The sequence below is a fragment of the Zeugodacus cucurbitae genome, chromosome 3, assembly GCF_028554725.1.
Source record: "Zeugodacus cucurbitae isolate PBARC_wt_2022May chromosome 3, idZeuCucr1.2, whole genome shotgun sequence".
NCBI classification, from domain to species: Eukaryota; Metazoa; Arthropoda; class Insecta; order Diptera; family Tephritidae; genus Zeugodacus; species Zeugodacus cucurbitae.
The window spans coordinates 6113206-6138753 of record NC_071668.1 but is presented as its reverse complement, the minus strand read 5'-3'; the positions used below and the strand labels follow the sequence as shown (position 1 = coordinate 6138753).

Genomic DNA, 25548 nt, shown 5'->3' with positions numbered 1-25548 from the left:
TGGTGGAAAGTTCTGTAATTCACAGAAATATTGGAATATGTTGTATTTCAATCTCTACAAATGATTGAATTGAAAGAATATAATAAAAAAACAAAGACCATGATTTAGTTTTCAAATAAATTTCACTTCGTTAAAATATAAAAATCAAATTAGCTATCTTTGTTTCTCTAAATTTTATTGTTAATTCTTCAAAATTTTAAATAAAGACTAAATTTGGCTCTTTTAAATAGACTAATTCTATTGTAAAAATTAAAAATAAAAATATATATAAAAAAGGTACAATGACATCTGAAATCAATACGAATCGCTTAAATTTACCGAACATGGTTGATCGACAGCTAAAAGAGGTCTCATTGCCCGTTGAAACGTACTTCAGTCCCAATATTTTAGCGGGAAAGCGGAAAGTGCCCGAGGAAAAACCGTTTAAAGCTGAAATAAGCGCATCATTCAATGACATCGTTGCATCAGTGCATCACAAATTAAGAAGTACGTAAGTTGTGCGTTATAAGTATGTAAGGAGTGTGTAAACTCAGTCACTGGGTTGGACACTTACATTTGTATATATACCCTTTTAGATCGAAAAGCACGAAAAGTTGAAAAGCCCGAAATCAGTGAGGAAAAATTGCCAAATGAGACGCCAGCAGAAAAACCGCCAGAAAATCTTTCAAACGTAAAATCAGAAATGGTGGAAACTAAAGCGGATCCAAAGGCCAGTCTACCGAAGGCGCCTACACCCTTAAAAGCAACATCCATACCACAAATAAAAGCGGCACGCGCACAAAAGCAACAACAGCGTATGCGTCGCACAGTACATAATTTTGCGGATTGCAATGATCCCATAAGTTATAGGCGACTACTGGAGGTGCAGAAACAGAAGAGAATCCTAGAAGAAATGCTTATAGAAAACGAACGCATGGATCGTGATCGCCAATCTATGGCTTTGGAGATCCAAGCGCTGCGCGAATATATGAATGATTTGGGACACAAATTGGATAGCTACTCCAAAAGATTATCTACGAAATCTATAATACGCAATGACCCTATGCTGAAACCCAAACTGAGCTTAAAGCCACAGCCGTTGAATGGTGTGAACTGCAAGAAAGCGCTTAGTCCGATAAGGAAAGTGTATGCACCTCAATCGATATTAAAAAATACGAATTCGACATCGAAATCAACAAATCAAACCATAAACACTGCGAAAAGCCCTGTGCGAAATAATCGTAGTCCGATACGTAATTCGGTCAGTCCATCCCGTATTACAAAGCGTTGAGAAACAAACACATACACACATACAAATGTCTGTATGACTGTATTAAATTATGGTTTAGAATGTTATACCGAGAACTTTGCTGAATGCCATGCCCCCAAAATTTAGGTTATGGAATACGGCGACTGAGTTAATTGTCGGTGTACACACAACATTTAAAATCATTAAAAAATATAGTGAAACATAAAAACTTGCACGTGCACTTTTTCACACAGATCTTTACAAATATTAAATTCTTGTTTCCTGTCTTTTACATCGGTATGATCATCATTATACCACCATATCTCGTATTCAGCTTCTAACAGTCTTAAATATGAGTTTGCAATAAGTTCTTTAATCAATATTGAAAAATTCAAAACTTTTAAGACTTAGATTTTGCAAAAAAGTACGGATAGCACAGGTGGTGTGTACCAGAGATAGATTAAATCAAGGAAAATCCACCACCAATATATTTTGCTACCAAAAAACTAACAGTTATAGTTGCTGGTCTGATTGGTGTTAGTTTTTGTTGCTAAAAGACAATTGATGGTTAATCTTCCTTCGATTTAATGTTCACTGGTATAGATATAGATAATTTTAACTTTGACTTCCAAAGCTCTCAGCATACATCTCCAATGTTTACCATAAACAAGCTTAAAAATGATAAACACGGAAAATTGTACCCAGTAGGAAATATGATAAAGTTTAGCTAGTATTCTTTTCAAGAAGCTCTTTGATTGACTCTTAATACAATAATTTATTATTTATTACCAAAATTTATATCACAATTACTATATATTATATTGTACGACATTATAAATTCGAAGTATCTCATAAAACCAAATAAACATGCAATAATTGTACTCTTTAAGTTTCATATATTCTTTAATCGGGGATGGATATATCATAACATTAATCATTATAGATATATCATAACAGCGAAACATACTCTCAAATCGATTTGGTTAAATGCGACAGAGTTCAAGTAGTATGGCGGAAATAAATTCGGCTCCTAGATGGATGTTTTATCAAAAACACAGCAAACTTCAATTATTGACAATCCGTATACATACTTCAGGTCTTTTGGAACTGACTGACTAACTGACTCCGTTTGATATCAATAAAAGCGGGTTGGCAGTCCATGGTCCAATTGCGCACGAGCGCTGGACATATAGACATCGCGTGAGTTTAAGATGCGCTGGACAACAACCCACTCCTGTACAGTTTCGAAGACCTATTGGACCGCAGGGGAGCGTAAAAGGTTATTCGAAAATTCTTTCGCTTTCTGCCAAAGCTGTTTGAATGAAGGTCGTGGTGGAATCATCTAAGCTTTTACTCCTCGAGACTGAGATAGAAACACCTTAGTAAGCTTACCATCGGTGTATCTATCGAATTGGTTAGAACTGACATTAGATGACTCAAGAAATTTGTAACAGATTCCAAGCGTTTTATTAAACCATAAGGATCTTTTCGATCGCACAGCGTTCAAAACTGTCCAAGTGATGTATATGCAGAGATCTGCCCACTAAACTAACCTAACAAGAAAACTTCAGACAGTCTAATTTCTTAATAAGTCCATTCAATGAAGAAATATTCCGATAAAAACCATAAGCAGTTCGCGAGGGGCAATGCACTGAGTAGAATTAAGACAAGAAGACTTGTATTTACATATGTATGTCTTTTATATAAAACTTTTATCTCAAAGAACTTTAATAATCCAAAAAAATACAGAGACTTCAAAAAAAATAAAAAATTGCCACACGTTCTCTCCATTGTGTGTATGTATGTAGATTTAGCTGGAGAAAGATAAAATATTAAGATTATTTGTGTATCCATATATTATAGACTATAATAAAAGCTATCAAGTAGTAATGCGAGCGTTTTTGCAAACGTTCGTACACAAGCTAAAATATTTCCAGCTTTATCGTCAAGATGTTCACACGTAAATTGCATAATGCTGATTCCAGCAAAGTTTCGAAAATATCAGATCCTGAAGCGCCCAATTACCGAATGGGCGATTATGGTTATGGCAAGCAGGGAGTGCGTGTGTTTCAACTGAAGAAGGATGGACCCGTCCACAGTGTGACCGAATTCAAAGTAAATTCTCATATGCGTCTACGCACACACAAGGAATACTATGACGGTACCAGATTTTAGTGGCCTGAGTATATGAATTGTCTTATTAAATTAAATTATATATTCACATTAGCGGACAATTCGGATATCATTGGTAGTGATGTGCAAGAGAATACCATTTATGTGCATGCTCAACGACATGGTCTGCGTACAGCTGAAGAATTTGCGCTCACACTTACCGAACATTTCCTGGAGAAATATGAGCAAGCCGAAGAGTCGAACGTGATTGTGGAAGAATTGGCGTGGGATCGTTTTGGTGAGCAAGAGCGCCAGGGCTACTACAAGGATAAGCAACACAATCATGCCTTCATGCGAAATTCGAATGGCACGCACAGTTGTGAAGTTGTGAGAACACGGAGTATGTAACAATGAAACAAATGTAGTTTTAAATTGAAATTGAGATTTAATTTTTAGACGGTCCACCACTTTTGATTGGCAATTTCTATGGCTTGCGCATCGTGAAGACCGCACGTGCGCCCTTTACTGGCTATGTTAAGGGCGATATGTTCTCCGAAGGTGATATGCACGATCGCATTTTGTGTACGGATATAAACGCGCGCTGGCAATACAGTAAAGTGGTAGATATTGACTTCACGACACATTGGTTGAAAGTACGCGACTTGATATTGCGTTCGTTTGCTGGTGATCCTGAACAAGGTGTAGTCATCACTAGTGTCCAGTATGCGGCCTATACTGCAGAGCGCGCTGTGCTCGATGCAATGCCCGAGATTTGCAGCATTTCGATAAGTTTTCCAAATTATAGACATTTTCCATTTGATTTCTCACGCTTTCCCCCGATTGAACCGAAAGCCGATGTCATAATTTGTAATCCAGCGGAAACACCATTGGGTTTGGGATATGCGCAATTAGACCGTTTGGAAAAATGAAAAAGTTGAAAAGTGGAAACTAATTTCATTAAAATCAATAAAATGTGTTTGAACTAGTTATATTTGGTTGAAATAAATATATATTATGTAAAGGTTTATGACTAGTTTAAATATTTGTATATATAACGGTTAAAAAGGTGCAGTTTGGTGTTCTCTCGTCGCTTGCTGAAAGACGATCGTTTCAAAAATACTATAAGTTAGTCCAACAATATTCTACTCGGATATACGTCTTCATTTTAGCTCATATGTCAGGATTTTAAACTAAAAATGAAATGGAAATCGCCTCAATTGCTCTTGCTCGATCGTCACAAATCAGATACGCTTTTTCGTTAAATGTGTTGGAAATAAAACAGCTCGATTTTGCAGTACGGGAAGGATCTGACATACATATATACTATTTTTTAGGAATTTTTTCGTCGTCTTCAATTATAAGCGGGGAGTACTGTACAACCATTTTTAAAAGTGCATACCTATCTGGTTAGGTTATACGTACCGATTATGCAATTTCAAGTTCCTTATTGGCGTTTTCTTACTTATCACATTCCATTTATATGCGCTCTCTTCCCAACTGCTTCTCTTTTGGATCACTTGTATTTGTTGTGCTGTCCGTTAGCGCTTGGAAAATTACACAAGCCTCACACTTAATGACAAACATGTTCCCAAGAAAATAAAAATAAAGCATAAAAAGATAATTGTAGATTGCATACATATGTTTCGCTGATAAAACTTTTCATGGAAATGCATATTTACTTTTATTTCCAATTAATTATCTCATTTCAAGTGGTAAGTAAATGTGTGACTCCGTTTTTCTACGTTACGCAAAACGTGATAGAAATGGTCCTTTATTTGTAGTGTCTAAGTCATGTGCGCCCTGATGCCGCCAATGTGGTGCCCTTTGCACCCGCAACTCCACCAAAAGCGTCGAAATGTGCGCAACACAAATCTGCGTCAACTGTTCCAAAAAATGCTTTGCAATTTCGTTTGCCTTTCATGGATATGAATATACAAAACGAACGCAATTTGCATATAATGCAAGAAAGTTCAAAGCAACAACTTTTCATACTACATGGCAATGAGTTGTACGTGCTGATCGTGAGTGGCGAGGAAAAGCGTGTTTCCTTGGTTGGCATGCTGGCTGGCGGTGTGCGGCAACATGAACCGATCGGCGCCGAGGTGAGTTGAAAAATTAATTATGTTCGCATTCCGACAATAAATTTTTGATTTCAAAGGTGATCGCTTGGCGCAATTATTTGTTGCTTGTGATAGCTTTGGAAGAATATTTGGAGATTTATCAGCTGAATGCCGTGGTATTGGCGCAAAATGCTGAAGCGGCGAAGCTGGGTCAAGTTGTGAGCGATACTACAACCAATTTCGAACCCATACAACAGCTAACTATAAATGGTAGATTTCGTAAACTATTCCTCTTCAATGTCGCCGAGGGCCAAATCATGCTTTTAACGGCCGTGAATTATACAAAACTACAATCGAAGTTACGGTAAGTATGGGTGTTACTGCCTGTCTGTTCCGTCGGTCTTTTGTTGTTCTAAACAGTTTTTTGCAACTCAAAACATCAGGCCTAGGTTTAAAACTTTCTTTGAAACGGTTGCTTATTCTATTAATATCTTGATGTAGCCAGATGTAATTTCCAAAACCTAGGGATCTAATTTCATATTAAAATGTTTGTAATGATAAACCCAACCTTGAACTTTGGTAGTATTACAGTCCTCCCCAGTTGTTATTTAGTTCTTCATGTCCATTAGTCTTTCATTCATATTGATTTTGATTACTTTATTTGCAGTACATTTGTGTGGTCGAATACATTCTTTGAGTTGGTGGAAGATCTTACAATACCCGCTGTACACGTGTTGGAAATCGTTGGTACGACACCGAAATTTTTGTTAAGTGGACGTCTTATAAAGCACCAAGGCCGGGTATTTATTATAAAACTGTAATTTAAAAATAATAATTGCCATTCCCTTACTTCTTTCCTTAGACCATAGTCGTTGTTTACGAAGTGGACGCCAACGATTTACATTTACGCAATCGTCAAACACTTACGGTGCCCTCGAGCACCATACATGCTTATACTTTTCGCGGACGGAATTATCTGATTGGTTGTGCGGCACAACAACAGAAATGCAATACATTTTGGATGAAGCGCGATGAGTTACAATTCTCATTATACCGGCAATTTAATGGTAAAGAACTGGCTTTCGAACGCTTTCGTGCGGGTCAACATTTTTTGGTGGGCACATATCAGCGAGCGGTGAATATTTATCCAACCGCGCGTATGGACTGCTATGCGAGCTATACGGCTAAGGAAAGCGAAGTCAGTGAAATAATCGCACATGTCAGTCAGCTGAATGAATCATATGTGCTGCTCAGTTATCGGCGTCCGTTCAACACTTTGTTGCGCATTTTCGAAGTTGAAGCGGCGGATGGACAACGATTGGGTGCGCCGGCGGCTTTGAATGAAACAATGCTTGAAGGTCGGTTTTCAGTTTTCCGATTTTTGGTTGTTATCCTCACTAAAAAGCGATTTCAGATTTAAATGCGTTACAACAACATCGTCACCTATTCGAAGGAACCATACAGCGGCTTCGCAGCTTATTGTTGCAACGAAAGACCGCTATGGATACTTTTCGCAAAGCCGCGCTTATTCTACGTCCTAAAATTAAAACTTTGAAGGCACCCCATCCTGTACGTCTACATGCTGGTAATATAGGCATCGTAAAAATTGTCGGTGCCTCACTGCAGAGTCCAGTGCAATTGTTAAGGCGTGTGGCAGAGTTACGTGCGCCTCAACGTAGTGCGCGTTTTATGCGTGCCACATACCAAAAGCCTGCTTTTGTGCTTGATATGCCACGTGTGGCACGGATTCGCCGACTACACGTGGGTAATCTTGTGTACAATGGTTCGCTACTACCGGGTATGCTATAGAAATTTATATAGTACAATCTTACTTATGATAATATGCTTCCGAAATAGGTTTCCACTTGGATAATACTTCAAGTGCTCGACAGCCAATACTCTCCATACGCTCTGCTATACGTACCAAAGTCCTCAGCACATCGCAGTTACTAACGCGGCAATCCTTTCGAAATGCACGTGAAAATACTGAAAGATCTCACAATGCGCCACTTAGGGTTGGCGATCTAATCGCGGAGCGCATCAACAATGTGTCGGTAACTGAATTTTTGAACTCCTTATTTTTACGTAATCGCGACCGTAAACTGAAAGGTGGTCTCAAACTGTATGCTGAAACGAAAGTGGACTCACTATGGACACCGTTACTAAATGATTTAGTAGTGGCGCAAATTTTCAACCTGAAAGAACCACAGATTGTGAGCACGAAAATCAAGATAGAGTCCATGGATGTAAAAGACATGCAGGTGGATTTGGTGAATGGCTTGAATTTAATCGAGGATGTAGCTTTCAGTGGCCGTGATGACTTAATTGAAGGTAATTTTAATTATTACTGTTCAAATACAAATAAACTTTGCGAAGTTTAAATAATCCTATCAGTATTAAGATTCCATTTAGAACTGTCCCAACTAGTGAACCAATCTTTAATTAGACTTAGTCAATAGTAGTATTAATTTTTTTTATTTTAAATACTAATAACATTATAATGACCTTCAAGGCCCAGTTGAAATTAAACAAATGAACATTGCCGGTGATCTGTTAGTGGATTACCAACCGAAAGTGGAGCGTACCAACGATGATATGGACTCACAATTTCGACAGTTCTACACAGGCAAAGTTATCATTAACGGTACTTTAGTGATCGATAATTTAGAACTTGATAACGACATGGCAACTGGAGTATTTGTGAGTGGTAAATCGTTTGCTAGATCGATCTTGGGAGATACTTACTTGTTACAAAATACACCACAGGTAAGGAAGTCGATTTTGACTACCCTTAATATGCTACTCTATATATTTTATCAATAAAGCAAATCATATTTTTACATTTTTGTTACTAAACAGGATATAGGCACAGCTGTCCATTTCGAAAATGCCAAAGTAACCACACCCAAGCTGACAACGAATTGGTTAAATGATCATCCTACCACACAACATTTACTAACCACTGGTCACCAAATGCACGAAACACCGCTTTTACTCATATTTATGCAAGCCAAAGTTGATGGTGACGTTATATGTAAGGCATATAAATCGAAGTTACTGGAGTTATCCGAGGATGTTGTACGTCAGGGTGACACTACAAATATAACCGGGCTCAAAATATTCGAGGCACCACTCATCGTAGAGCACTTAACAGCAGCGAAGTTAAATGATTTGCACGCAAGTGACTTGGTGCTGAAGTCACAACTAAAGAATGCATATCACTTTCACGGCAACAAATCTTTCGATAAATTGGTGGTTACTAAAGACGCATACGTAGACCAGGCTTTAAATTATACCTATTTGAATGAGTTAAATGTAAATGCACCATTGAAACGTGATCACTTCTTCAAGTATCTGCATCTGCCGTATCACCTACAAACAACTAACATCGTCTTACATAAGATCAATGGTATCTCCTTCGATAAGATCTTCGACAGATTGTCCGTGGAGCATGAGAAGTTAGTGCTGCATAAAGATTTGCTAGTCAAGGGAAATGTGGCATTCTTAGAGAATTTGCAGGTGGACACCATAAATGACATAACATGGACAGACTACGTATCGGATTTGGTGCGTATAAATGAGAATGCCGTAATAAATGGTTCCACAATATTCATGCAAGGACTAACCGTGCAAAAGACGCTGAAAACGCCTACAATAAATAATATTGACATGCTTGAGGTCTTCAGCAATGTGCTCTTAAAGTCCAAACCTCAACAAATAACCGGAAATTACACTTTCGGCAATTTACGTTTAACAAATCTGGATGTAGATACCATAAATGATGTGTCCACAAAGACATTTATCGATACGCGCAACGAAGCGCTTACCTTGAGTGGTGATCTCATTTTACCAAAGCTCACGGTGCAAGGCGATGTAAATGGTAAATTTGAGAATTCGTTCCGTTACGCTACTCTGAATGAGCAATTGCAGCAGCTATCGCATAGACGTTGGCGCAATTTAGTCGTGCATGGTAATGCGTATTGGAATGAGTCTTCCACCAGCAGCACGAAACAATACGAAGAGTTGCAATATCTCTACAGGCATGCGGTGAGACGCAGCGCTGATCAAATCATCTCGGGTACTGTCTATATGACACAACCGTTAATAAGTAGAATGCGTACGCGCAACACATTTCCCAAAGGTGTGGATCTAAACTACATAGCACGCGATTGTCTATTAAAATATACCACGTCGCCGCAGACGATAACCAGTGGCAAGTTGTTCCATAAGCCGTTGCGTTTACAGCGCGCTGTGGTCAACGGCCCACTGCGTATTAGCACGCTGAATACAATCGATGTGCCACGTTTTCATGCGTCCCTATATCGCATCTCAAGTGATATGCCGATTGAGGGTCCATTGCATTTCAAAATACCACCCATCGTCGGACAATTGCTGGTACAGGGTCTGGTTAATGGCATGCCCACTGCGCAAATATATACTACTTCGCATGGTTTGATGCCACCGGTAAAAATGTATAGCTTGGTGGTGGATGAAGACTTAGAAATCGGTGATGTGAACGATATGAGTCTCGACTATTTGCTGTCCAATCGCATAAAGTTGCACGGCGAACCGCAGGATGTGCAAGGCTTTTTGGTGTTTGAAAACCTTATTTTGAATAACGAAACGCTGCTGCAGTCCATTAATGGTATACCAATCGATGATATGGTGTTTAGAAAAAGCGGTCACGTGCAAGTGATTGATGGCCCAAAGGAGATCGCTGGCGATCTTATACTCAACGGACCCACGCATGTTTTAAACTTGAATGGTGCACGTTTGATAGATATGTATAAACAGAGCATTCTCACTATGGCGAATTATCATTTCGATAATCTCACCATTGATGAGGGCACATTTGTAAAGGGTTTGGTGCTCGTTGGCAACATGCCGTTGAAAACTAAAGGTAGAACCATGCAAGCTGATGACACAAGTGAAAAACTTGAAGACATGTCGCAAGTAGAAGCAGAACTAGAAGACCTGATTGAGTTGGAAGATACTGCGGCCTACCGCGAAGAATTAACCGATGTCGTAAACGAGTTGGCCAAACTGCTGAGCGCACAGAATGCCAGTTTGACTACTAACCACAACAACCAGAGTAGCCAGCAGCATTTGCTTTATCTGGATTTCGATTTTAGCACTGAAGTGCTGCGACAATATGCCAACGAAAGTGTGGATGAGACCTTACTATTCGATCTGCAGCACATAACTATGTGCGAGCATCGCATGCTACAGCTGCAGTACTCTGCCGAGAGTCGTCGGCTGTTCATCACCAATGTGACAATGAGCTCTTTAACGGCACGTACGGACACGATTTGGGTGAAGGCGCAAAACTATTGCGGCGATCGCTACAAGAAAGTGAAGAGTAAAGTTACGGTGAACGGGCGTAAAGTGGCGAACATTTTCGGCATGAAAAAGTTCATCGAGAGCTTAGAATTATTTGTGAGCGCCAAGCAAAACACTTTTCTACTGCTGCATGCCATCGATGAGACACGCAATCGCAATGAGGTGCGCATGTTGCGCATCAACGATGAACGCAACGATATCGCCGATTGGCAGACGATACCGTTTGGTGTGGGCAAGTCAATGCGGCTCTTCAAATTCGAAAATTTGACGGTATTAATTAGTAATGCGCTCGTGAATAATCAACATGCTGTCAGCATTTATCATTTCCACTCCGCAACAGAGCACTTCAAGCTCGCGCAGGTCATTGACGGTCCATTTGATGTGTTGGAAATGGTTGCGGTGCAGCCACAACGCTATCAATTGCTGCTCAGCTGCCACAAATGTCATAACATCAACGTTTATGAATTGACTGGCACAACTGTGAGCTCGTATAAACTAATGCAAATTATTAAATTGCCGATGCGCATCGATAAATTGCACGCATTCACCATGGGGGATGGTGAATTATACCTCTTGAGTTTGGGCGAGCAGCAGCAGGATTTCTATCATCTGCACAGATATGCCTACATACAGGGTTGGGTGCACAGCACTTTCGGCTATTTCCGTAACATACAGTTGGCGGTGCCGTTGAGTGGCGCGCTCTCCTCAGCAAACGCTAATGATTTGTTGCTATTGTTGTGCGGTGGCGTTGAAACCGATAGATGCAGTGTAGTGCGTGCATTTAAACAGTAATCCAAATAATTTGTTAATGTTTTTCTTTATTTAAATTATGAAATTATTTTAATTTTTTTTTGTAAATATGTATGTATGTAAATGTTAAGCTAATATTTTTGAATGTTTACCAGTTAAATAGAATTTTTTGTTAAAAATAAAAATAATAATTTTTTTAATAAAATTTTTTTGTTAAAAATAAAAATTATAAAATGTTTGAAAAAGAAACGTTGTAGCTTTGTTAAATTCTCCTGTATTTGCTATGCTCTATACTGCGATTATAAGATGGAGGAAATCGGTTGATATTTTCCCCTAATCACAATATGCTTTGAATATCATATATTTCGAAAACGATTGAACTTCATATCTGGGATTTCTTTACCTTACTAAGATCAAAATATTGTATGATTTTGAAAAAATTGAGGAAATCAGTCCCTACCCTATCCTAGCATCATTTAGTATATAAGGCAATAAAGAGATTCGGGTCTCCCGAAATAAATTTGGTTTTAGCCATCCTCTAATTCCCCCAAAGTCCCAATATGCTGTTGTTTTTCTTTTTTGAAGAATGGTGCCTTCTTTACAATTCTTAACTCAATAAAATGAGGCTCCCTTCCATTCATTAATAAACAACAACTACAGCTATGTACATACATATATTTATTTTGAAATAATTGTATGATTATAATAATATTAGTAAATACAACAACTAAAAAAGTGATACAATACTTTAACAATTTTCACAAATGACTTTTAAGATCCTTTCTGGCCAACTGCGCATAGATGGTGCCATGTGGTTTATCGGTTGGTATAAAGACCTCATTATTATCACCTGGTACAACGCTTTGGAATGGTTTCGTATCAAAATTAAAGTAGTGTTTGTTGGGCAAAGTCATTGAAATGACTGACACTTGCGGTATAACATCGAGTACCTCCTTCTCAGAGAGATATAGCGTATTTTGCACGGACACCGACGAGATACCCACATTTGGATCACCAGCAAAATTTCTGATTATGATGTTCTTCACTGTATTCCAAGTCTGACAGAATTTCACATCATTAATATTGGAATATTCCCAACTGCAGTCGACGACAGTGCTGAAGAGACGATCATATTGATCGGGTAATGTACGAAACTCGTCGTTGACGAAGTTCACAAACGACGACTGCGTTGTCTTGAGTACACGTAGACCTTTAATGCCGCTAATGACAGTCTGTTTGGGATCTGCAGGGAGAGCGTATTATACAAAGTTAACGGTATACTTATAGCTGTAGTAAAAAAAATCAACAATTTATCACTTTTCACTTACCGCTGCGTTTCAGCACGACATCACAGTAGCGCTGTGCTATCGGTGTAAAGATGAAGGCATGATTGTGACGATGACGATTATTTATCGACGTGTAATTGTCATCACAGATGCCGCTGTCCTCTTGCGCAATGCGTTCCCAAGGATACTCCTCGACATGTACATGCGCCTCGGCAACATGTGAGTACTTGTTGAGGAAGTGATTGGCGAGCAACAATGCAAATTTTTCTGGATTTTCAATACCATGCTTCTTAGCTAGCAAGTACACGGTGTTCTTCTGCGAATCGGTAGCCACAATATCTGAGTTATCACCTAGATAAGTTGAAAAGTATACAGAATTGCATAACTTGATAGTAATAAACCACTATTGTGCCTTCTAAGCAGGACTTCCTGAGCTTCTTTTTTATTTAAAACTTATTCTTTCTTACCATGAAAGTAATCCTTTTGGCTGTACAGCTTCAAATGTGTGCCAACTTCGAATTCCTTTATCGAGTGCACTGGCCCATTCCTCTTAACATGCAAGACCTTAACACAATCCTTGCCGTAGCCATAATCGGAGATCGCATACTGGTGAGGAGTGTTCGCCGTCGCTGCTTGCTGTTGTTTTTCGTGTGGGTTTGTGGCGTTGCTTTGTAGTGGTCGTGCAAACATGTTTGCTGTTGATCCTTAGAAGTCGTGAAGTAGTCTAAATTGGATACGTGCTGCTTACAATCCGCGCAATTAATCGCAACCCTTGAGTTTGCGAAGTTAATTTTGGTGTGACGATTTTTCGCTGATGGAATCAGTTTGATAGCGTAGTCAGACTCTGACTGTGCTCATGTTACATTTGTGCTAATTTATATAAGTTTATATTGAAGATAGACGAGAGAATTTAAAGTAAGAAAAAACAAATCTTGATTATGTACATACATCCAGTGAATGATAAGCAGACATGATTAACTTGGTGATAAGCAGGTGAAGATAAAATTTTATATCACGCATATTAGAAGACAACTCTGCGCATACATGGTTACGAGTATATATGGCAGTTGTAAATAAGAGCATGTAAGGAGAAAAAAATTGCAAAAATTTGCAAGTAATTTTACCTATGAAATCGAGACGATTTAACAATTAAGTGCAGTGCACGCGCATAATAGAACGGTAAATGTCAGAGATGTCCTGTTCGAACAATGTCAGCTATAAAGCAGACAATAGTGGCTCATCAGCCGACTAACAATAATATTGCACAATGCTAGGCAAATTGAGATTGAGCGCAGTTTGAGTATTTAAATGGCTATTGCAAAAGTTGCTGTTGTAGTTGTTGTTGTCGGTGTCACCGCTGGCAACCGGCAAAGTTCAAGTTCGCACGTAATCAAATGTCTACGTGTATTCCACATGTGTCTCACCTAAATACCTCTACATATGTACATATGTACTTATGTAAATAGCTAACCATCTTTCTCCTTGCGGTATCAGTGTCACAGTCTGTCATTGTGGCTGATTTGTTTACAGTTTGTAGCTTATCTGCATGTGACAGTGTATGTGTATATACCTATATCCTTATATGTAAGTGTGGATGCCATATTTTCTTAAGTGCAAATGTAAATAACAGGCTATACCTTCTATTAGTACTTGACTTTCTATATTAATTATTTTCAGCGTGCATTAAGCTTTCACAATTTTTCACGTACGTCCACTCATACATATAGAAATTAATTCATTTATGTAATATATATGTATGTTATACATATATAAATGTGTATTTATATATTGTATATTCAAGTGTCGACTGGCTCGCGAATCGCTCGTTTACAATGTTTATCCTGCGATAAGATTATCGCGCGTTTTTAAATATTTTGATATGAATGTTGATTTCAAAACAAATCGTGCGCTTAAATGCATATGTACAGAGATCATATTTTGTTTACACGAGTGTAAAACTCACTCACTGGTAATTTATGCCAATTCGCGGGCATTAAGTTTAGAGAGCAACTAAAGTACAGTGCAGCACAAATAGAATTGTATGTTTGGAAAGTGTATCGCTTTCAACCCGAACGTGGATGACGAATGGTTTTTGTTAGTAATCACCTTGAGCGTAACTCATTTGCTATATGCTTTGGTTTATACATGTATATTATATAACTGTATTTTATGAAATTTCACACACATTCCAACTTGTACATTATTGTAATCCAACAGGCAATTTGTTGAACCACATCAAGCTATGCACAAAGAGCCTTAAAACTCCTCCCTTTTAATTCCGGAAATACCCATCAGGGGGTACAAAAACGGTAGCGTTAAACGCATAAACTTCTTTTAATCTATCTTTATCAGTTCTCCTTTAGTCTTTAGCAATCTTTATTCATTTATTGCCTTTATTTTCCCCAAAAAGTTGATTTATGCATATATTCGTAGTCTAAAGTGCACTTAGCACCGAATTAGTTTATTTGAATTTCCGCTTAAAATGTATACAAACATGATAAACAGTTATTTTGGCTGTTGCTCAAACACCCACTAGATAATAAAATCTAAACATCTGGCATCATAAAATATGATTAGATTCATCAGTGTCAACACCCATTTCATAATTTTCCAAGATCAAGTTGAGCGGCATTAAATTGTGTCCTCAAAAATGTTTTTGTTTACAACAATGAACCATAGTATATCTTACGAATAAGAACTTCAAGATCAAACAATATTTTTTAAAACTTTTACATTTGTAATTGAACTTGACATTGAGTTGTGACAGATAAAATGTTATAACTTGAAGTTACAAATTTTCGTTATAGTTGATTGTTTTTGTTGGTTTAAGTGACTGGCTAAATTTTTGTAATTTGTGTAACAGCTCATCTAATCTTAAAAAAAATTGAAAATATTTTCGTATTACATTTAATTTAATGAGCAAAGGATTTATGTGAATATCACTTAGTTATATTATAAATACAGTTACTTCCGCAACTGCTACATCTAGACCATCAAAAATATTTATTTTATTAGTCATTTGATTTTTTTAATACTATTTTTTTTAATATTTTCGTATTACTAAAAATTTTTGTATATTCAAAAAATAACGGGAATTTTTAAAATTAAAATTTCTCGAAAAGTGTATAATATCGAATGCGGATGAGGCGACAACATTAATGTACACGAATGAATAAATATTCTATTCCAGTAAAAAAACGAAAATTCCTGTTATCTTTTGAACACACTATACTAAAATATGCTCTATTGGTAGGCATATGAAACATAGCTTAAGGGGCTATACCAGTGTAACTCATGAAAAATTAGGCGATTTTCGAGATTTTTTTTTTTAAAGAAAGTACTCGATCGAATGTTTGAGTAATGTAGTTTCGAGAAAAACGCGTTTAAGGGGTTAGGGTTAGTCAGGATTTTCAAAAAATCAATTTTTTTTTTTGCATTTTCGTTAAGTGTAATATCTTAAAAATATACTTAATAATTATTTGCTTTTAATAATTGTTTGCCGATAAATGCTTTATCGTTATTCGACAAATAACAACGAGAGCTGAATTGAAACTTTAAATGCTTTTTTCTCAAAACTGGTGACAACTGTAACTCGAAAATCGCTTGGTAGATTTTAATGAAATTTCTACAGCTTTCAGATTGCATAATAAACTCAGACCTGAACCAAAGATTTTTTTTTTCAAAAATTACGATTTTTTAAGACCAATTAACTGTTGATTTTTTCCCGAAAATGTAGAAAAAAATTTCCCGAGGCCACCAATTTAAAAAAAAAAGTTTGGTTCAGGCCCAGGATTATCTATTTATAAAACTAATTTTTTTTATCCGATTGATTTTAGATGAATCTCCAAGGACTTATGATTGTCACCGCAAGGACTTTTTTTGAAACTGGGTCAACACAGACAGCTATAACTTTGGAAATTATAATTTTTTTTTAATTTTTGTGACTTTAAGTCAAAACATTATATAATAATGCCATATTATTACTTTTGTAAAATGACATGATTTAAAAGCAAAAAAAAATTACTGAAAATTCTATTTTTTTCGTGTCTCTGACTACCCCTAACCCGACTATAGCAGCTTATATAACCTGCGAGCGGTCGCACTTTAGAACGCTGACATTCAAAAACTATTCAAGAGACGACCTTACCGCATTCACAGGATATTTTTGAAACTATAAACTATCGAATAAGCAAAAAATAAAAAAAATCGATTTTTTGAAAATGTCACACTGATAGCCCCTTAAGTGAGATGCTCCGAAATGTGTACGAAGGGACTAGAGGTCCCGAAACGGTGACACATGTCTATTGATACAGAGTTAATGAAATTTTATTACTAATAATTCTAATAGTTCACGCATCAAATTGGTTTTGAATCAAAATTTTCATATACTAAGTCACCATGGCGTATGAGTAACCTAATTTTTTTAAGGATACAATTTTTAAAATAATAAAAATAACAACAAATATCAATATATTTTTTAATGCAAGTATTTTTTTAATATAAATGCTTCCATGTCAACTTTAGGCTCTCCTGACTGCAGTATAAATTCAAACATGTATGTGCACATGGTCGAAAGCGAGTTTATGAAATCACTGAAATTTGTTAATCCGTTAAAATTGCATATAAATTTATACACATCAATGCATTAACACTGCTTATGTTACAGTAGACTGCTGGAGCGCTCAATATTCCACTAGTCCATCAGCACATTAAAACACACATGATCCACGAGCGCCATTAGCTTCCAAATGCGTGCGTGTCTTCTTACACATCAAGCCAGTCCACCAGTAGCGCTTGCTTTACGCCGCTAATGCCGCTATGTGTGCTATAAAATCACTGCATTGCTGTTGTTGTTATCATAAACTCCATAAACAATGGCGTTAACTGTCTGTTTAAGGTGGCAATCGAGCGTGTGTGCATATGTGTGTGTGGGTGAAGTGTAATTTGCATGTGTATTTGTGGGTGTGAAAGTGGTTATAGAATGGCTTACATAAACATTAAATTTGTCGCGGATTTTTTTCGCATAAACTTGGTGTTTAACGCAGCTCCATTAGAGCCAGAAAAGTTACGTTGAAACGCACAGCAAATGCACGGCTTTAAATATACATACGTATATGTATATATACATAAGTGGGTGTATCAGTAAAATATGTCCATGCCTTTTCAACCCCATACCGTTTGGTTTTTGTAGATATTTGCGCATAATTGAGCAATATTTGATTTATTGTAATTTTTATATTTACTTTACAATGTGTACTCTCTTTATACATATTTATTTTTTGTTGTGATAGTTGTGGGTGTGTTTGTGCAAAAAGCTTAAAAGCATGAATATGCGTTTGCATGACTAAAAGGTGAAATCGCAAACAAATTAATGGATCGCCATACAAATTATTGTATTTTTGAAGAAAAAGCCCTCTAACAGTGTTGATTGGCTTTATACACTAATAATGTTAATATACGAGGCGTGTTCAAAAAATAACGGGAATTTAAAATAAGTGCATATCTAATATCGAATGGTGACTATTTTGAACAACATTAATGTAGCCGACTTTTTTTTTTTTAAACAAAAATTTTTCAAAAAACAAAAATTCTCGTTATTTTTTTAACACACTTCGTATATCGAATTTTTCATAATTTGAATGTTATTGTACATTGTCAAAAATGGCATTCAAAATAATACACTTTCGAATTATAACTGTAACTAAGTAGTTTGTTTTTCGAGTTTTGTTTTTGAATAATTAAGCGCAACATACATACATACATGCGTATATATCAAGGTTTTACTGTTTATATTCATTCCATTTTTTGCGCCTGCATGCGAATATTTATGAATATTTTAATGCAACTTCACGTACTCACATCATACAAAAAAATCTATGGAATTTCTATGAGGTTTCAACAGGTGTAAAAGCTTTTAAAAATATTAATTGATCAAAAATCCGTAAAATTATCCGTAGGTAAATACACAAAAATAGAATTTATAATTTATAAATCTTTCATAACACAAAATATTTTTGAGATGGTTTAATGAAAATAATGTGTGAAAGTATTGAATGAATTTATAATAATTTTTTTGTATAACACACAAATGTAATTTTTTGTCTTTCCTTGATATAAATAAATAACTATTTTGTCATATAATGTTTTTGTATGAGTTATTTTAAAAATAAGTTTCGGAAAAATCTAAAATAAAAAAATAAAAAAAAATATATAAAATATAACAATACGAGGTCCGATAAATATCTCAATGCTAGATGCCGCCACAGTCGTTAGACAATATTACTATATCTATAATGCACTAAAATTCTCTTAGATGGCTCCAAATTACAGACGAATCGGAATCGTAGGATTGTTTAGATCACCTGCGGAAGCGTGTTAGAAAAATAGTTAAAAATAAATATGGATCGATCATTTCATTATAATTTTGGATGAGAAACCAGGCAGTGAAATCAAACCACGTTGCTGAATATGGCGACTCTCTTCAGTTGATTATCAAAGCTTTATAGCGGTGTTTGACCTTATTTAAGGGGTTATATACAGTTAGGATTTTCAAAAAATCGATATTTGTTGCGTTTTCTGAGTATGAGATTTCAAGTCGATCCGACGAATATTTTCGAAGTTATAGACACATTAGTGAAGGCGCGCCGACTACATGTAAAGTGTTTTCAAAACTATAAACTCGTTTTTCTCGAAACTGTGTTTTCAAAGTCGGTGATCAAGATTTCTCAGAAAAGGCTGAACCGATCGGTCTGAAAAGCTTCTTAACTATATTTTTTAGTAATTAATCGAAGGATTTCTCCATCCGATGAAAATATTTTTATAAACAATTAAAGACCCGAATTTTGGTCGAAAATCGAACCTTGAGTAGCCGCCATTTTGTCAACAAATTTTTTTTTGCTAATTCGTTCGATCAATCACTATATTATTTATTATATTAATGAAATTAATTTGGTTTTTGCATTTTAGATGATCCAGTCCAGAGATATCGTGCTCACCGCAAGAGCCCTTTTTTGCGGACCTCTGCAAAATTGGCAATATCAACGTTCCCGATAATTATTTTTGGCAATAAAAAATATGTGAATATAGTTTAAGGTTGTCATAATATACCTGCCAAGTTTCAAATCAATAAACCAAATAGTTTGCTTAGAAAAAAATCTTGAAAATGCCTTTTGTCGACCTCCTAACTGTATACAACTCCTTAAGCACAACCAGAAGGAGTTTATACATATGATATTCCACGATGTATGAATCCATTGATATACAGCACAGTCTAAGGAAGCAGTAATCTCACTCAGTGAAACTGTGGTGGACGATGACTGATCTATCGGTCGGAAGAAAAATAGCTACAGTTACATACCTTCTTTCCAGATCTCCAGGAAAACGTATTTTTCAGATGGGTTAAAGAAGTTGGAGGTTAAGTGTATTGAGTTAAAATAAGACTATGTTGTGAAATAAATTCTCAGTTTTTTTTTTATTTTCATTCAAATCTTATACTCAATTTCACCGCATAATTTTCAAAAAAAGTGCCTATTAGCTTCTCTTTAATAACCGAACTAAACCAAAATTTCCAATTTGTATTCGGCACATCGGATATTGGGTGTAATATATCAAAAACTGCCATGAAATTCAGATACAAGAGCACAGAAGCGACATCTATTATTAATTATTTTACTTGGGTCTATGACTCTCAAGTAATGAAGGCTTATTTACAGTTCGCATATTTCGCAAAAATTAAATCTCACTCACGTATAGCAATATATACCATCCGACAAGAATGTATTTAAATATGTTTCTCTGTATGTAAGTATGTATTTGCTGTGTAAATGTACGAGTCAGTATAATTGACCGGAAACAATGGCATAGGCAAAGGTGTGACTATTCAACTCATTCCACTTGTTGACATTATAGTTGTGTCAGTTGCTGTTGTTGTATTTTACTTTTAATTTTATTTCTGATTTTTTTAAGTATGCCAAAACTATGTTGGAATAAAAAGACTGCTTTTGTTGTGGTTACAAAGAAAATCATAAAAAAATGAAAAAAATTACGAAGAAAAAGCGCCGAAATAATACAGACGAACAAATTGTTTAACGTATATTTTCGAATATTTGCATATTGTATTTTGTTGTGAAAAGATCAAATATTTAGTTTTAAACGGCGTTTCACACCTTTTCGCTGTACTGCTCACACATACAAATATGTTTGAGTGCATGTGGCTGATACTTTGTCAGCGCTCAACTCAAGCGTTTAAGCGCCGTTGTTTGCTTTAAAGTTTCGGCGAAAATCGCTTATTGAGCTGAGCTTGCCGGTTGCCGGTAATCGAGCGCCACAATATCACTTGACGCTTCAGTTGCGACCGGGTTCGCATTCAAAACGGTACGATTTCCGCGACTTTAGTTAACGTATTCGGTTACCAAATTTCAAATCGCTACTTGAAAATGTTGATGAATTTAATGAAATCGCCAAGCATCCTTAGCGCGGAACGCTTCATACTGCTACTCGGTTTAAGTTGTCTGGTCAGTGGCGCGACGCATGATGAGTTGCCACAATGCAGTCTCTCGGGTGTTTATAAGACCAGACAGAGCGTTGTGGAATCACCGAATTATCCAAATAATTATCCGATCAGCACCTGTTGGGATTACGTGATACGCTCGCCTTACCGTTGTCCAACAAAGTTTCATATACAATTCTTAGATTTTCATCTTGAATCGTCGGCGAATTGCACAAATGATTATCTAGCTATTGGCGTGGAGAACGATGGCGATGATATGGACCTGCTGTGCGGTCAAGTAATCGGCATTAAAAAGTATCACACACCGGGCGGTATATTGAGGCTGCGTTTCTTTTCGGACAGCTCACCTTGGACGACTGCGCGTGGTTTCAAATTGCTGATCACACGATTGGCTTGTGAGCGCGAGGATTATTTACGCGAAAATCTCGATACAAATGACGAGGATACCGAGGAGGTATTAGCGCCTTCGTCGAATTTTCAACCACCACAGGCCATAGTACCGCAATTATTTCGCAATTGGACGCAAGTGGAACAGCATATACCGTATCCTACAGCGCCGTTATTCGGTTGGAACTTACCAGCGCCACCTCCGCCCGCCTTTGGTAATCTATATGGACCGCAGCCAAACCCGCAATTCAATCAACTAACTGAAAATGTTAAGCCTTGCAAACCAGAGCCAACATTTGTGAGTCCATATCCGGGATATATAGGATATCCTGCATTGGCTTATCGGAGTAATAATTTGCAAAAGCCTGTGAGTGCTGATCAGTATGTGGGCGATTGGCAATCGGATGCGCAAAGTAAGCAGTTACGGGAAGATCAAGAGCAGACATTAAAAACTAAATCTTTAGTAAAGCCTACGGGTGAGTCACAACCGCGTCAACAATTTTTCGGCGCAGCGCTGCCTGGCGCACAACTTGCTGGATTGCCGCCAACCGGTCTGCCACCACTTAACGCACCATTCGGTGGTGTTCCGTTTGGTGCGGCGCAGCCACCAGTCTTACAGGATGGCAGTGCGCTATTTGATAATACTCAAGCAGTCGGTTCAACAGCATCCTCACAGCAATGCTGCACAACATCCTTCCATCAGAAGCGGTTCTATCTCTCCAGTCCTGGCTTTCCGCGCACTGCCTTCACATCACTCTTGCCAACGCAGCAACGCGATTGCCAATTTGGGTTGGAAAAAAATGCTGATAACATATGTCGTCTACGCATTCAATTCAAATTCTTCGATTTCGGACAAACTTATGTCGGCACTGGTGCCACAGAGGGCAATATCAATGTCGCCATCAGTACAAGTAGAGATGTTTGCACCGAAGACTTCATCGAAATCAATGGCGAACGCTTCTGCGGCTGCCGCACCGGCTATGTTTACAGAAGTGCTTGGGGCTTAGGCGCTAAGCATATACGCATGCGTATGGGCTATTCGGGCGTACCATCGAGTGGTTTCTTGCTTGAGATTTACCAAGAGGAATGTCAAGAAACCGCCTTCGTGCAACCACAACTACCGGCGCACGATGTACCGACAAATGTGGTCTCAAGACCAAGCGTTGTACAAGGTCAAGTTGGCATTGGACAACAAAATGCCATAAGTAACCAAAATGTAAATAATCGTTTGCAACAAAACGTGTTTGGCCAACAACAACTGCCCGTCTACCAGCAGTCACCTCTCTTTGCGCAACCACCGCAAACGCAGTTACCACCAGATCAGATACCATATCGGCCGCTACAAACACCCAGCCTTAATCTCTTCTTAGCGACACAACAGCCACAATTTTGGCCACCGCCAACACAACCGCCATATGCCGGTCTGCCAAGCCCATTCCCACCGTCGTTTGGTGTGCCGCTGTATCGCAACGCACGCACTTCGGAGTCGTTGGCTGCGGCGAGCACCCATCAACCAATGACCGTCGTGGAAACGAATTCGACGCGCAAAGAATATTATTACTTTGATGGCGACGAGGCGTTTGGTCGCCTACGTGCCAACGATGAACCGGATGATGCAGATAGGAATGGCATCGCGCCGTCACCAGCAGTGCGCGACCGTTGCAGTTTCTCGACAATGGATGCGCTACGCTTGACCGTGGACACATTGTGGATAACCAAGCCCACTTGTTATGCACCGTTGCGCAGCTGGTTCAGCAACATTTTCGGTTAAGGAGATGCATAGATTGACACTTGGAATTATTATGCAATGAAAGAGATTATGCTGTGTGTGTAAGATAAACGAAATAAAAACGGCAAGCTGCTCGAGCTCAAATAAATTTAGACCTCCAGTGTGTTTGCATTTATTTAAGTTTTCTTTTTTGTTGTTGTTGCCGCTATTTTGTTATCACACCAACGTGTGAAATTTGCTAGCGGTGCGCCTAAACATCAGCTGGTCGCGTACACACATCTACGCAGAGATTTTTAAATTTCTACAAAGTTGTTTATTTTCTCTGCGACATACTCGCTCATACATAATTTATTTACATATGTATATCACTGCAAACGAAAGTGAAAATGGTGTCATGTACTAATAATCTCTTTACTCTCTATGCCACACCTTCGCAGATTGATCTTTCATTGCGAACTCTCGTACTCACTTCACATCACATTTTCGTCTCTTGTTTGTCCACTCACTTTTGGTGTTACGTGTTAGTTTGCATATATTTATTTAGTACATATGTACATACATACTCGTTAACTGTCTTGTTGACTTTATGACATTATTTTGTGAATAAAGTTTTGTTTACATAGCTATGTATGTACGCATTTGTACATGTATGTTGCAATTGTTTTTATGGAAAATTAGAAGCCGACTAATAACGAGCTTAAAAAGTGCGTGTGTGCCAAGAACACCTTGACTTTTCAACACTCTGACACTGCTTTGTACACCTTATATGTTTATATGTTTCTGTATTTACATGTAAATGAGTTTATGAGTTTCGTTTCCTGGAATGTAGTTTCAAACTAGTGACAATATGGACCAGTTCCATTAATTTTTTTTCACCTATAATAACTAATCGATCCAAACAGCGTTAGTTCATGTTGGCTGGATCAAATTTGGGTCAATTCAGGTACCGCAGAACCGGCTGTCGATGACTTTTTTTTAGACATAAAATGAACTGGCTAAAAATAGACTAGATTTGTAACGATATTATCAGAGAACTATTATGAAACTAGCATATTTCTGTCAAGTTTAAAAAGTAGCAGTTGTTTAGAAAGAGAAAGACAGTTAGTTGTACTGTGGAGCATGCGGCTCATACTAGTTGTAACGTACTACTAATTCCCTTCACTACTGGGTTACTACGAACTTTACTGCTGTTGTCACTTACTCATACACATTTTCACTCATGAAACAGTTTTACGATATTGGCGCTAATTATGGAAAGCTGTATCAAACAATGGTATGGTTTTGTCTTTAAACAGATAACAATGACCTCTATTAGGCTGAAAAGTTCATCATGGTTTAAACATGTTTTCCAATTAGTATAATAGAACGTGAGTGACTTCAAGTGCTATATAACACGAGCTAATTGTTCGACGACCGTTTGAAAGTTAGGTGTAACTACAAAACAGAAGCTGTGTGTGCGTATCTAGGTTCTTTTCCAGGGTTTAAGGGGCCTCTGTTTCATATTTAGAAAAGTTTGCTAATAACAGTAATATACTCAGAGGCCTTTTCTAATGAGAGGCGAATGTCAAAATTTTCTTAATGTCAGTCAGAAATGGATTCTGAAAAGTGTATATTTGTATATACAATCTCTCTCCATAGCTCCCAAGAAAAAATTTTGACATTTTTGTACTCTCGCAACAAAGATGCTAGCAACAAAGTTGCTAAAGAGAGTATTATAGTTTTGTTCACATAACGGTTGTTTGTAACACCCAAAACTAAACGAGTTAGATATAGGGTTATATATACCAAAGTGATCAGGAGTTCAAATCCGAATGTCTGTCTGTCCGTCCGTCCGTCTGTGCAAGCTGTAACGAGGAGTAGAAATTAAGATATCTTGATGAAACTTGGCACACTTATTTCTTGGCACCATATAAAATATAATAAAATTTGGTATGAAGGATCGCACTATGAAGGGGCATATTTGGATGTATTGTTTTTGGGAAAGTGGGCGTGGCCCCGCCCCCAAATTGATTTTTTGTACATATCTCGCAAACCAATAGAGTCGTTTTTTAGCCACTTCCTAATACAGTCCAAAAATGAAAGAAATCGGATCATAACCACGCCCACCTCCCATACAAAGGTTAGGTTGAAAATTACTAAAAGTGGGT

The 25548-nt window shown here is 37.4% G+C and overlaps 5 protein-coding genes across 5 annotated transcripts; 4 read left to right on the top strand and 1 right to left on the bottom strand.

Annotated features, from left to right (window-relative positions):
• The first annotated feature begins 111 nt into the window (after positions 1 to 111).
• LOC105218213 (uncharacterized) lies at positions 112 to 2117 on the top strand. Its single transcript, XM_011193648.3, has 2 exons — positions 112 to 486; positions 576 to 2117. Exons 1-2 carry the CDS (start codon positions 282 to 284, stop codon positions 1268 to 1270), a joined length of 900 nt encoding a protein of 299 aa, XP_011191950.1. The 5' UTR covers positions 112 to 281; the 3' UTR covers positions 1271 to 2117.
• A 1015-nt stretch (positions 2118 to 3132) lies between these two features.
• LOC105218212 (uricase) lies at positions 3133 to 4365 on the top strand. The gene is made up of 3 exons (XM_011193647.3): positions 3133 to 3389; positions 3456 to 3740; positions 3797 to 4365. The coding sequence occupies exons 1-3, from the start codon at positions 3179 to 3181 to the stop codon at positions 4267 to 4269; spliced, it is 969 nt and encodes a 322-aa protein (XP_011191949.1). The 5' UTR covers positions 3133 to 3178; the 3' UTR covers positions 4270 to 4365.
• Positions 4366 to 4623: 258 nt separating this feature from the next.
• On the top strand, positions 4624 to 11663 carry LOC105218217 (uncharacterized). Its single transcript, XM_011193652.3, has 9 exons — positions 4624 to 5052; positions 5122 to 5442; positions 5499 to 5764; positions 6068 to 6200; positions 6263 to 6758; positions 6815 to 7198; positions 7258 to 7731; positions 7913 to 8166; positions 8260 to 11663. The coding sequence occupies exons 1-9, from the start codon at positions 5002 to 5004 to the stop codon at positions 11530 to 11532; spliced, it is 5652 nt and encodes a 1883-aa protein (XP_011191954.1). The 5' UTR covers positions 4624 to 5001; the 3' UTR covers positions 11533 to 11663.
• Positions 11664 to 12151: 488 nt separating this feature from the next.
• Positions 12152 to 13645, bottom strand: LOC105218216 (uricase). Its single transcript, XM_011193651.3, has 3 exons — positions 13244 to 13645; positions 12819 to 13127; positions 12152 to 12733 (listed from the first exon to the last, which is right to left on the bottom strand). The coding sequence occupies exons 1-3, from the start codon at positions 13464 to 13466 to the stop codon at positions 12249 to 12251; spliced, it is 1017 nt and encodes a 338-aa protein (XP_011191953.1). The 5' UTR covers positions 13467 to 13645; the 3' UTR covers positions 12152 to 12248.
• A 7360-nt stretch (positions 13646 to 21005) lies between these two features.
• LOC105218215 (uncharacterized) lies at positions 21006 to 23607 on the top strand. Its single transcript, XM_011193650.3, has one exon. It carries the CDS (start codon positions 21212 to 21214, stop codon positions 23441 to 23443), a length of 2232 nt encoding a protein of 743 aa, XP_011191952.2. The 5' UTR covers positions 21006 to 21211; the 3' UTR covers positions 23444 to 23607.
• Positions 23608 to 25548: the final 1941 nt, after the last annotated feature.

Coding starts and splice junctions, on each gene's coding strand:
- LOC105218217 (XM_011193652.3), top strand. CDS start 5,002: ATGGAAATGCATATTTACTTTTATTTCCAATTAATTATCTCATTTCAA. Junction 6,201..6,262: donor TTATAAAGCACCAAGGCCGG/GTATTTATTATA, acceptor TTCTTTCCTTAG/ACCATAGTCGTTGTTTACGA. Junction 8,167..8,259: donor TGTTACAAAATACACCACAG/GTAAGGAAGTCG, acceptor GTTACTAAACAG/GATATAGGCACAGCTGTCCA.
- LOC105218216 (XM_011193651.3), bottom strand. CDS start 13,466: ATGTTTGCACGACCACTACAAAGCAACGCCACAAACCCACACGAAAAA. Junction 13,128..13,243: donor CCAAAAGGATTACTTTCATG/GTAAGAAAGAAT, acceptor CAACTTATCTAG/GTGATAACTCAGATATTGTG. Junction 12,734..12,818: donor TGTCGTGCTGAAACGCAGCG/GTAAGTGAAAAG, acceptor CTCTCCCTGCAG/ATCCCAAACAGACTGTCATT.
- LOC105218213 (XM_011193648.3), top strand. CDS start 282: ATGACATCTGAAATCAATACGAATCGCTTAAATTTACCGAACATGGTT. Junction 487..575: donor AGTGCATCACAAATTAAGAA/GTACGTAAGTTG, acceptor ATACCCTTTTAG/ATCGAAAAGCACGAAAAGTT.
- LOC105218212 (XM_011193647.3), top strand. CDS start 3,179: ATGTTCACACGTAAATTGCATAATGCTGATTCCAGCAAAGTTTCGAAA. Junction 3,390..3,455: donor ACACAAGGAATACTATGACG/GTACCAGATTTT, acceptor TATTCACATTAG/CGGACAATTCGGATATCATT. Junction 3,741..3,796: donor TGAAGTTGTGAGAACACGGA/GTATGTAACAAT, acceptor TTTAATTTTTAG/ACGGTCCACCACTTTTGATT.
- LOC105218215 (XM_011193650.3), top strand. CDS start 21,212: ATGTTGATGAATTTAATGAAATCGCCAAGCATCCTTAGCGCGGAACGC.